At 39.1% G+C, this 12,444-nt stretch overlaps 1 protein-coding gene across 4 annotated transcripts in view; it reads right to left on the reverse strand.

Annotated features, from left to right (window-relative positions):
• Positions 1–12,444, reverse strand: part of PLCB1 (phospholipase C beta 1) — a 761,313-nt gene that overhangs the window by 94,795 nt on the left and 654,074 nt on the right. For 3 of the 4 annotated variants that reach the window (XM_008018384.3, XM_008018395.3, XM_037990865.2), the window contains exons 28-31: positions 6,329–6,405; positions 6,132–6,221; positions 5,265–5,322; positions 4,574–4,660 (exon numbers count right to left, since the gene is read on the reverse strand). In XM_008018384.3, the coding sequence (XP_008016575.3) occupies positions 4,574–4,660; positions 5,265–5,322; positions 6,132–6,221; positions 6,329–6,405 (312 nt within the window). Of the gene's footprint in view, positions 1–869; positions 2,235–4,573; positions 4,661–5,264; positions 5,323–6,131; positions 6,222–6,328; positions 6,406–12,444 lie in introns of those variants that run through there. The other variant, XM_008018403.3, reaches the window with a different exon arrangement.

Genomic DNA, 12,444 nt, shown 5'->3' on the forward strand with positions numbered 1-12,444 from the left:
TCAGCCTCCCAAAGTGTTGGGATTTCAGGCATGAGGCACCACGCCCGGCCAACTGTGCTTTCATATGTTAAAATGAATATCTTTTAAGTGTTCAGGGAAAAGGTAGAAGGTCATTTTTATAATGGATCAATTCAGGGTTGAGCAGGACCACAAAAGGTATGGATTCTCTCTGCACTGGCAGTTGGGTTCTTGAGTTGTTCCTAACATTGTTTGTACACTTTCCTATTGACTTTGGCAAACCCAGGTATGGAAATCCCAAGGAAACCAATTATTTCACCGAGTCAGAAGACTGGCCAGTGTTTACTGCATCCATCTTGAAAATTCTACCACTATGGATTTCAAAAAAAGGCACACCTCAAACAAAACTGAAACCCACATACACTCAGGGACTGAATCAAATATCTCATTGCTAGAAAACATGCAGTTGAATGTTTCTCCAGAATTCAGAACTGTCCTGGAAAGGAGCTAAGTATTCCCTTCTAAGAGTGTCTATTGTTGTTTATAACATAATAAGTTTCCATGGGACTTATGTACAGCAATGTACATCATTTTATGTCAAATGAAGGCCAAAATATTTTATTGTACAAATTGCCTGGAGGGACCACCTATTTCCATGTTCCCCAATGCCCTCAAAATTACCTACAAAAGGAATAAACTAATTGAATCTCTTTTTTCATAGGGGAAAAATGAACTTTCCATATGAAAAGAGCTTGGTGCATGTCACAAGCTGTATGTCTTAGCTTGTTATTTTAGAACAATCTAAAATAAACTTTTCACATGTGACTGGCCACATTTGGTCCCCCAACAAATAGTGACCAGAAAGCCTGAAGGTCCTGGGTCACATGCAGAACTGAAACAAATTTTTAGCCTGATTTTGATTGAGGCATATTCTCCTGTGACTGCTGTTACAGGATGGTAAAAATGTTGGGAACTCTAGATGACATGCACATTGTTCAGTAAACCGCTAGCAAAGTTACACTTTGAATGAGGTTTCACGTGTAGTTTGCTCTAAATTGAGCCAGAATAACTACTTCTTTGCTACTGAAAAACTGTTAACTTTGAGCCATTGGCTTTTCAAATTTCTTTCACTGAGAGATTTACAAAATATCTGTTTGTTACTTTCAGAGGAGTTGTTTGTTTACCAATGGCTTAGAAAATTATACCGATATGATTGGGGTTGATCAAGGTTCAGAATACCTCAAAATAGTAATATCCCAGAGTAAACAGTAATGTAAACAAGAGCTTCCTCCCTGTTAAGAACAAGATTGGGAACATGAAACACATTATTACATTAGTTAGAATAAGTGGATGAAGAGAAAGTAAATTATTATATACAACAACATGGTGAAAGAAATGGAAGAACAGGAAGAAATACGATGTCATGTAGCCTATACAGACTTTTGGTGCCAGCAAAAACTTAGCTATAATCAGTTTCTAGTTAAAAAGCTTCATCTCATCTGTAAATTTTCCCCTGTAACCTACGGCAAAGTTTGGCATGCTTTCTTCTTCATAAGAAAGTTACAATTGCCTTTAATATTATCTGCCGCAATGTCAGCTCACGTTCCTCATCCAAAACCCAGTAATGGAACCGTTCATAAAGTTCTAGAGGTCACGAAATCACTCTGTCTTCTTATCTGACTGAATGGAACTGACTCCGTGGACTTGTTTTAGAGATACTCTTGATCAGTTTCATTTCCTTGGGTTGTTCCTTGTTTTGTTTCTGCTTTTGCTAATTTCCCTCATGTCTATGTCAAGATTCAAAGCCTGTTTCAGTACTAGACGTGGAGGGGGATTATTTCAAAGACAGTGTTAATGTAGTTTTGATCCATGCCCCACAGTTACAGGAGCATCAGTGACTGCTACCCTGGCCTGGCCTCTCCTCACCACCCATTTATTAATATCTACTTTGCTGTCTTGTGCTTCTGTCTTTCTTCACGTGCCTCACACTTGATTTTGTTGTTTTACTCTACGTCTATTACTGCTCCTCTTACCATTGTCATCTCCCTTTTTAACCACCAAGCCCCACAATGTTAACAGTCATGATTTATTATTTTATTAATAAAATCACAGCTCTAAGGCACAACATTTTCAAGCCATGCAGAAAAACCCTTAAGAAATGCTTTAGTTTGACATGGAACCAACAATCTTCAAGGGCAACTTTCAAATCCAGACACAAAAAGATGGTCATGGAGCAACCTCATGGAAGAAAAGCACAGAGGAATTCATCATGGTACCTATTTACAATAAAAAAAATGCAGACAATAGAACTACTAAAAATTCATAGAAACACTTCAGATCTCTTTCCAAGGGGCCAAAAAGAAAGAAATTAAAAATTGTTAGAAACGTGGCTGTAACATACCCTCTATGTTACATATCTACCCAATTGCTGTTTCCCCTCTATTTCTTTGATGGTATAATATCAATTTTGTTCAGGTACCTGATGACCATGGAATTGAGGAGAAACTGAACTCTCTCTAGCCTTGTGAGTGAATCTTAATTACTCTAAGCCAATCATGAAAGTGATACCCTATTGCCCATGATTGGTTTAAGAATGGGAATATGAGGCCATTGTAGCCAATGAGGAAACACCAGCTAGGGAGGATGTAGGAAGGCTTTTCTCAGTCCTAGAAAGGGTTACAAAATGAAGACATTTGCTGCACGGCCTTTGAGTGGTTTTATGTAAGGTTATGATGTGTGGAGCTAGGGCAGCCGTCTCATGACTGAGTTCACGGCCTGCAGCTAGAAGGTGACAACAGTAGAAATTCAAAAAATAGCTGGAGATGAAATTGTTAAGCCACTAAATTAATCATTGTTACAACTGTGGTACCTCTGAATTTCCAGTACTGTGGCTTACTAAATCCTATAGGTGTTGAAGCCAGTTTTAATTGGGCTTATTGTAAAATTGCAGCTGAATGCACCCTGACTGCTGATAAAATGGCCAAAAGTTATTAGTTCTTTTCATGACCAGTTATATCCAGGGAAGAAGTTGAAGGGTGCTTCCACATTTATTGAGGTTGATTTTAATCATGATGACCTAGAGCAGTAACATGAAAATCTTTATATGGGTTATTGATACTGAGAGTTATATAATTTAAACACGTTAATGATTTTACATTCACATTTTATCTGTAAGTAAAATAGTTAACATTGTTGAACTGAAACACACACATGGAAAAAAAAAAGCAAAATGAAACTCTGAAAAGAATCATATTCCCTAAGATAAATTTTTTTGAAATACAAAAACTAGCTGAGCCATCAAACACAAGCAAATTCTATTATGCCAATGTACAAAGTAATGACAAATTTAAATCCAGACAGCATAGATTAGAAATGTATGTATCTGAATATATCACCTGGGACTGATTATTGTAAAGGTGTTTCTTAAATTTCAGTCAAACTGGATCTTTTGCTCTAAATAATTTGAGCATTTTAAAAAGATCAATCCTGATTGGAAAGTATAGCAATTTCTGAAATTATGTTAAAATTTATTCCACTTTATTAGTGCATAATCAACCTGAGAGGGTGGCTGAGAAGATCTACATTATATGTTTATAGGAGAAACATAAGAATTAGCACCATATCTAAGTAATTATTAATTCTTGCTTGAGAATCTATATTGTCAACCCTAAAAACTTAGAAATTAAAAATACTAAATAAATGTCTTATATAATAAATATGAAAGCATAAGAGCACAAAGAACCATGAAAATGTATTCAGAATGATCCACAAGAAATCTATAAGAAGTAAATTGGTGAATGAAACATACAATTAAATAAAACCCTAACATTTTTTAACTTTGAGGACTCAAGAAATACTTGTGTGGAATGGCAATACTTTTTAGAGTAGATATTTTAAATTGAAAATAGAAGGGCAGGAAAATTGAAAAACACAATTTCCATAAACAGAAAACTATTCAGTGACAAATCAAAATGGAAGGAATGTTCTAAAACTGAGATTCCATTTGCTAACCTCAAAGTATTTGATCTACAGATATTCAATTCATTCAAAGTTAATATTCATAAGACAATTAATTGTAACCAAACAATGAACATAAGATAATTTTAAAGTAGAGCCCCAATCAACTGTTACTATGGGAAACAAAAGATTTGCTTTTCTCTGATTTATGAGACGATTTTGCTGTAGAAAAACCGAAGTGATTTTGGTGCAGGGCGTCCTCTGCTGGACAGAGCGTGGCATTACAACATTACATCAGCTATTTAGAACTCAAGTTTACTTAGTAGTAACCAAACTGAAGGTTTGGATAGTTTCTGATTCTCCAGGAGAAAGGGACTATAAAAATACCTTTATCTGAGTCATACCCCTGATTAGTTAAAGCCAAATCTCTGGGGCTGGGTTCTGTACATTTCCAGTTTTTTAAAAGCTCACCAGCTGATGATAAATGCTTACCGAATATTGCTATATTTTTACCTTCATTGAGAAAGATACATGAGTTTCATATGCAAGAACTGATCTGAGACTGTGTACAAGGTACTTACGTAAACCAGGAAGGTTTTATTCTTACTAAATGGAAATCAAATAAAATAATTGTGCATTTTAATTCAGTTCCGTTTACCTTGGGCTTTTCATCCAGGATCTGCTGACGTATTTCCTTGTGTTTCTCTACGAGTTTTTCTTGCCGTTTACTTTGCGCCTCTTCTAGCTATAAGAAAAGTTACAAGAAACATTATTTTCATCTAAACGTTTAAAAGTGTCCATTTTCAGAAAATACGGAAAGCTTTTCAGATCTATGGCTTGCATTTGATTATTTGATCTCCTGATCAAGAACTACACTTACAAGTATAGTAGACTGTAGTAAGTGTTGAAGCTGGGTGATAGGAACATAGGGTGGGAGGTGGTGATCAATGGACTGTACTGTTCTTACCTTTTTATAAATATGTAAACATTTCTATGACATTAATTGAAAAAAAAAAAAAAGGACAGCCCTTCAAGGTTGCCATCATCTCTATCATTGATGACAATTACAGGTTCTTTTGGGAAAACTCTCATTTACAATATGTTTCTGGGCTCTTGACTTTGGAAATGACTCGACTGTCTATTTTTAGATGAATCCTTTTACATAGCTGTTTGCAATTCCACTTGCAGAAATGTTGATTAAGGAGTGCCCACCCTGTGAAACAGCTCTGCTAGGTGCTAGTGATAAAAAGATATGACAAGGCATGACATTTCCTTCCAGAAGCTCACAGTGAGCTCACCAAATGTTCACACATGGTTTGCAAAGGAGAGAGTGTGATGAGCCCACATACCCTCTTGATGTACTGCACCACTTCCTGGATATATGACCGGATCATCTCTGTCTTCTCCCTTAAAGCAAATGATGAATACATCATTATACCAACTCATCCAAAATTGACAAACAGGAATCTCAGACTTCTAAATGACAGGTTACAGAACTCTCAACATTATTTTCTTTTTTCTTATTTATTTATTTATTTATTTATTTATTTATTTATTTATTTGAGACAAGGTTTCGCTCTGTTGCTCAGGGTAGAGTGCAGTGGCACCATCATGGCTCACTGAAGCCTTGACCTACAGGGCTGAAGCCATCCTCTGGCCTCAGCCTTCTGAGTAGCTGGGAATACAGGTGTGCACCACCACACACAGCTAATTTTAAAATTTTCTTGTAGAGACAGTCTCTCCGTGTTGCCCAGGCCCCTCTTGAACTCCTGGCCTCAAGCAGTCCTCCCACCTAGGCCTTTCAAAGTGCTGAGATTACAAATGTGAGCCATAGCAACATTCTTATTACTGCTACAAGAAAGGTATAATTTGCCAGCCTCCGGACAAAAGTCAGGTTCCTCCCAAGGCACAGGCTCTGTTTTCACTAAATGCCAGGAAGGTTCTGGGTAGGAAGTGAGGATTTAGCCTTTCCCTGAGGGAAGCTCTTTGCTTACTCTTTATCTAAAAGGTCCTGGGTGTGCCTCACTCCTTTATGGAACTACTCTTTGTTTGAGCCTTCCCTGTTAAAAACCTTACCAAAAGAACCTTTTGTAAGGCCGACTAGAGGAGAAATTTCATGGAGGAGTCTTTGACTGGTTAAGAACCTGTGACTCCGATGTACAGAATAAAATAATTCCCAGGTGAACTGTTGGGGAGAGGGGACACTTTTGACTTACTCTTCCATCTGACTTTTGTCTTTAGATTTAGCTTCTGTTATCTTCTCCTGCCTCTTTTTATCCATTTTCTTCTTTAATTCTTTCTTTTCTCTGAAGTCACAATGGAAGTAAAAGAGAAAAAAGAGGTCAATCAGATGGGAATTTGTGTTGAATAAATGTAGATGCACATGTCAATTGTAATGGGAATGAAGGCTTACTTCTCACAGATTTCTTTGAGCTTCTTTAACTGATTGTTCTGACACTCTTCTGCGACATCCGTCAACTTTTGAATAAGCTGGAAAAAGAAAATGTCAGTTTGCTATTTCAAATGATCGCAAACAGAGCTTCCTTCCCACCTCCCTCAAACAACAGAATCTATAGTTAGAAAATCTGTGATGGATGTTTCACAATAGTTAAAGTTGCCAGACATCTAACATTGGCAATGAGGACAATTTAGAACCATCATATTATCTAGGCTTATGGGTTTTAATATAAAATTCTTCTTATTATCTCTTTTTAATTAAACAGAATTCATTAGATTGTTGTGGCAGTTACATAGCCCAGCTCAGTGCGAAGACAACCTACAGTGTAGGACCTGGGTACAATCCCTACCCTATGACTTACTAAAAGTGAAATTTGGGGCAAGACCCTACATTTTCAGAACCTACATTTTCTCAGTTATAAATGGGATTATCACTGCCTTTATGTTTTGGAGGTACTGTGAAGCTCAAAATAAAAATAAGTATGACATAAATGTAAGTTATAATCCACAGCGAGTTATAATTCTTGGCTCACAACTATCATTCATTGTTGAATTGCTTTGAGGATGACATGAGTTTTCCATCTTAGAAGCTGACATTTATGTTCTTGCGTGGGCAATTTCCAGTAGATATAAAGAACATCAGAAATTCTCTTTGTGCTGTCATTGAACTGTCACTACATCACCGTGAACACAAGTATTTATTGTAGTACATCTATTATCAAATCAAGCCCCAAGAGGGCATCAATTGTGTTTTTGTATCCTTGTTACTCTGCACAATTCACAATTCCTAATATTCACTTGATGCCCAATAGGTGTTTGTCAATTACATAAAGGTAATTCTGCCTGCCAATCTTTTCCTTTTTTCCATGTGAGGAATCTGGAGAACCTTCTGCAAGGTTTTCAGGTGGCTCTAGCAACTGGACTCAACCCTTGTTACTGGAGCACCAAATAGATGGTGTGGACATCCTCTGAAAGGCCCCACTGCTTTTCCCATAGATGGAGATTCTCTTTCCCAAAAACATATAAGGCAAGCCAAGTTGACTAGTCTTATATAAGTGGTAGCTGTAATAGTGACAAGACAAATCATAATACCACAAATTTTTGAGACAGCCAAGTATAAGGGTCCCTGGAAAAACTCCAATGGGCCTGCTCGCTGGGAGGAATGCACTCTGGGGTGCAGCCACAGAAGTCCACTCCAATTGCAGCCTGGCCACTCCTCTTCCTGGGTGGAAGTTGGAATTCAATCTGCAAGGTGGGAAGCACACTAGCAGGGACTCCGGCCTTGTGGAGAGAACCTGTTTCCCTCTTTTCCTTTGAACACAATCAAACCCTGTCCTCCTTACTCTTCAAATTGTCTTCAAGCCTAACTTTTTGTGGCCATGTGACAAGGACCCCGTCTTTAGCTGAACTAAGGAGAGGGCCCTACACCGCTTTCATTGATCATTTCTATATGTCAGGCACAGTTTTAAAAGATTCACATGTGGCTGGGCGCGGTGGCTCACACTTTAATCCCAGCACTTTGGGAGGCTGTGGCAGGCGGATCACTTGAGGTCAGGAGTTCAAGACTAGCCTGACCACCATGGTAAAACCCTGTCTTCACAAAAACTACAAAAAAATTAGCCGGGCATGGTGGCAGACGCCTGTAATCGCAGCTACTTGGGAGGCTGAGGCTGGAGAATCACTTGAACCCGGGAGGTAGAGTTTGCAGTGAGCCAAGATTGCACCATTGCACTCCAGCAACTCTGGGCACACTCTGGGCAACAAAAGCAAAACTCTGTCTCAAAAAAAAAAAAAAAAAAAAAGATTCACATGGATTTACTTAATCCTGAGAGTTGCCCTGTGTGGTTGGTGTTATTATTTTTGTTTTACATATGAACATGCTGACACACCTGGCTCAAGTTCTGGCCTCAGGACCCCAGAGCTGGTAAGTGGCTGAGCTGGTTAAAAACCCAGACAAATAAGGTTTCATGGCTTACAAGAGAATTATAATATGGAATTCACATTCATTTAAAATTATCATGAAATTTGATGCATTCATCTGTGAAGTGGATTAAATCTGAACAAATATTAACTAGGACTTGGGCCAGTAGAAAGCCTATTTGATCCTTCAAAAGGGATTGCCTAATCATGATTATCACAGTGAAAGAAATCATGAGGCATTACTTTGTAGTCATGCCATTTATCGAGCTGTAAAATTCCAGCAAAGACTCTGGCCATTTCCTTGGGGTCTCCTGCAATGCCTCTATTTAGCTGAAGTGTCCTCTCACTAGCACCTTCCCTTTCCTAGAGGGCCTTTCTCCTCTTCCAATCACTTGAAGGAGTTACAGAGAGTTACCCAGGGATCACCTTCCTTGGCTGCAACATCAGAATCACTTGGGGGAACTTCTTAAAAATATAGATTCCAGGACCTATGGACTCCAAATGTCTAGGGATAGGGCCTGGGAATCAATATTCTCAAAATCTCCTGAGGTGATTTGGATGCTTGTGCCAGACTTGAAGAGGGAGGTGTCTTGGTGGACCCTCCCTCATTCGACAAGCCACTGCTAAGTCTCCCAGCAACTCTTTTGAATTATATTTCTGTTTCCAGGTTCTCATCTCTATCATTCACCTGACTGCAGAATATTTTCTTGATTATGCCAGCATCTGCTCACAGGTACTGTTTTCCTTCCACCTACTGCCCTCATCCTTACCAGTACTGGCATCCGGTCAATGATGAGACTAAGCTTGAGAACTCACAGACCTTCTACCCACTCAGTTCTGACTTTTATGTTGGTTTGGTGTCAGGCTCCATACCACTGTCAGTGCTACACTCCCTCCAGGCTCCCCAGAAGTTCCCTCTCTGTTGCATCCTCTTGCCTCCCTCTTGGCTCCCCTCACACCCCCTGCAGTTGCCCTTTACCGCTTCCAGAACTGGTTCCCACCTCCTGTGGTCCCAGAACACACACTTATCTAAACTATTCGATTTAGCCACGATGCAATGAATATTTATTAAGCACCTACTAAATAGCGGGCACTGTTTTAGACACTCTGAGCTGATGACCTGGCTTTCTAGATCTTGCTACTCAAAGTGTGGTCCACTTACCAGCGGCAAGAGCATCACCAGGGAGCACATTAGAAATGTAAGTTCTCAGGCCCTACTCCAGATCAACTAAGTCAGAATCTGCATGTTCAACAAAATTCCTAGGAGATTTGAGTGCACATTAGAGTTTGAGAAGCATTGTCTAGGTGGTTGTGGAAGATGGAGACTATCTGGAAGAAACTATTTCAATTTCTCTCTGCCCCTTCCCTTTCTAAGCCAGCCTTAGGTGATTCTCCCCTTTGATTGCCTGGATAACTTGGGTGTTGGCCCCCTAATTGGCTTTTCCTATAGGGTGTCATTTACTGACATGCCTTTTATGTGTAAATACCTTATTATTGTTCCCACAAAGGGATGCCACCATTTCAACCTTCCATTCTTAATAAATGTTTAGAATCCCAGGCTCTATACAAAATAGGCACTGAAAAACATGGTTGTGAATGAAATCTTTTAAGTTTCAAAACTACACTGGACCCAACCTCAGCGATAGTTATGAAAGCTCACATTCAAGCCACAGGCTGCCTTAATGGAAATACTTTTAAAATTATATATTGGTGTTTAACAAGTTAAATTTTGTTCCTTTAGGAAAAAGCATCTTAATGTGAAATTCAGGTGTGTTTTTTAAAATGAGGCTTTTGCATGCAATTAAATGAAAATGGTGCTTCCTTAGAATCCCAAAGAGTGTATGTTTTAAAAGGATATCTCTGTGTGTAATATGTAAAATATGTAAAGGTCCTACTGTGCTAAGTTTGCCTTCATCTCCCCCATAGTGCCTTACTACACAGCCCCACCTCTGCTCATCTCAGCCTTTTCTTTTTTTTTTTCTTTTTTTTTTTGAGACAGAGTATCGCTTTGTTGCCCAGGCTGCAGTACAGTGGTGCAATCTTGGCTCACTGCAACCTCCACTTCCTGGGTTCAAGGGATTGTTGTGCCTTAGCCTTCTGAATAGCTCGGATTACAGGCGTGTGCCACCATACCCAGCTAATTTTTGTAATTTTAGTAGAGATGGGGTTTCACCATATTGCCCAGGCTGGTCTCGAACTCCTGACCTCACGTGATCTGCCCTTCTTAGTCTCCCAAAGTGCTGGGATTACAGATGTGAGCCACCAAGCCCGACCTCAGCTATTTTTTAGAAGACCCTCATTCTTACTGAAATTCTGCCCATACAGCATTTACTAATTTTATTTAAATTGTTTCTACTGAAGCTCCAGGACACAGAATAATTAATATTATGATTTTGTTAATATTAAATAGTATGCCACTACTGTCCAGCTCACATTAAATTGGCAATGGGATTTTATATGTGCATCAGTGATTTATCTTTTATGCTGCAAAAAGAGGATTTGGGGTACACCTGTAGTTTTCTCTACCCAATACTAACTACTTCTCCAGGAAGAACGTCCTCTGCTTTCTGAGAATGGCCTCTCCCACATGCTTCCCTTGGGAGCTGCTGTATTTTTTACCCCCCATCTCTTGGCCAAGGTAATTGGTCCATGGGAGACATTAATCCAAGTTGGGTCAGTCATACTCTGACTTTTGTTTGCAGGCTTGGTCATCATCGGACCCAAACAAGGTTTTCCCCAAGGTTTTTCCTGCATGTCAATGGAGAAATAAAACTCTGAAGGGACCAGTGCCTGTATTTTCTATCAAGGGGAAGCCTATCTGCCACTTTGGAAAAGAATAACATGAATACGCAGAGGAAAGCAGGGGCAGAGTTTGGACAGCCCCCTTTCTTATGTGATATACCGTGTGTACTTTTCTAGTACATACCCTTCTGGCCTAAGTTAGTCCAGCATGGAATTCTGTGGCTTGCAATCACAAGAATAAGGACAAAATAAAAACAAACAAAAACAGAAATAAAACTACTCTGCTTAATCTCTAAACAAGATAAACTTCTGTGCTTTGGGCTCAGAGTTCTTACTGCATAAGATGTGAAAATAGTACCCAAAAGAGTGATTTTTCATATAATAATTGAAGTGCTTTTTGACTAACCTAAAAGCAAGGTATACCAACTTTTGGTATATTTATCAGCAGGCTGGCTCTGCTCAAGGAGCCATTCAATCATTTATTAGTCACACAACTGAAAGTAAACTGACTATTAAAGGTAGAGAAGAAGCGAAAATTCACTTGGACTTTCTAGGAAATAAATTAAGAGGGTATGTGGTAAACTGAATGGTAGTAAACAACATTTAATTTTTACTTTTGGTATGATTTTTTTTTCTGTCCCAAAGGAACAGACACATCTCAATTACTTTGCTGGTTTGTTTGCCATTCATGATAACTCTCCCAGCTCAATGTTCCAAGCCTTTTAAGGAGTTAAAAGAAAGGCCCTGGGGAATAAAACTTCACGCTTGTTCTCAACTCTGCTAAATTTCACTTGCTTTAGTCATTGGAGGGCAAGAAAATGGTTTCCATGGAGGAGAATAATTCCTTGACTCTAACTCAAAAGGGATAAAAAATATGTGGACAGAAATTGGTATGTTTGGGGTCTCTTCTAGGAAGGATCCTCTTGGAACATAGGCAAAAAGCCACGTCTAGAATATTCACACTTTGGGCTCAACACATCTTTCTTTCCCTTCCACTAATGTCTAAAGAAGATGCCTCTTTCTTCTCTGTTAGTCAAAGCATTTACTCTGGATTTTCACTATACGTTGTTTTTCTTCTTCTATTTTTTTCTTAATTTACAAAACGTCTGAACTAAGTAATGATCTACACGGCAAGCACATCACTGACAATTTGAGAACAAGGTAGAGGCAGAAGGATCACTCGAAGCCAGGAGTTTGAGACCAACCTGGGCAACATTGTGAGACCTGTCTCTTAAAAAATACAGAAAATTAACTGGGCATGGTGGTGCATGCCTGTAGTCCCAGCTACTTGCGAGGCTGAGGTAGGAGGACCACTGAAGCCCAGGAGATGGAGGCTGCAGTGCACTGTGTTTGTACCACTGCCCTCCAGCCTGGGCAGCAAAGCTAGACTTTGTGTCTAAAAAAAAACAA

Source organism: Chlorocebus sabaeus, chromosome 2 (assembly GCF_047675955.1).
Source record: "Chlorocebus sabaeus isolate Y175 chromosome 2, mChlSab1.0.hap1, whole genome shotgun sequence".
Taxonomy (NCBI): Eukaryota; Metazoa; Chordata; class Mammalia; order Primates; family Cercopithecidae; genus Chlorocebus; species Chlorocebus sabaeus.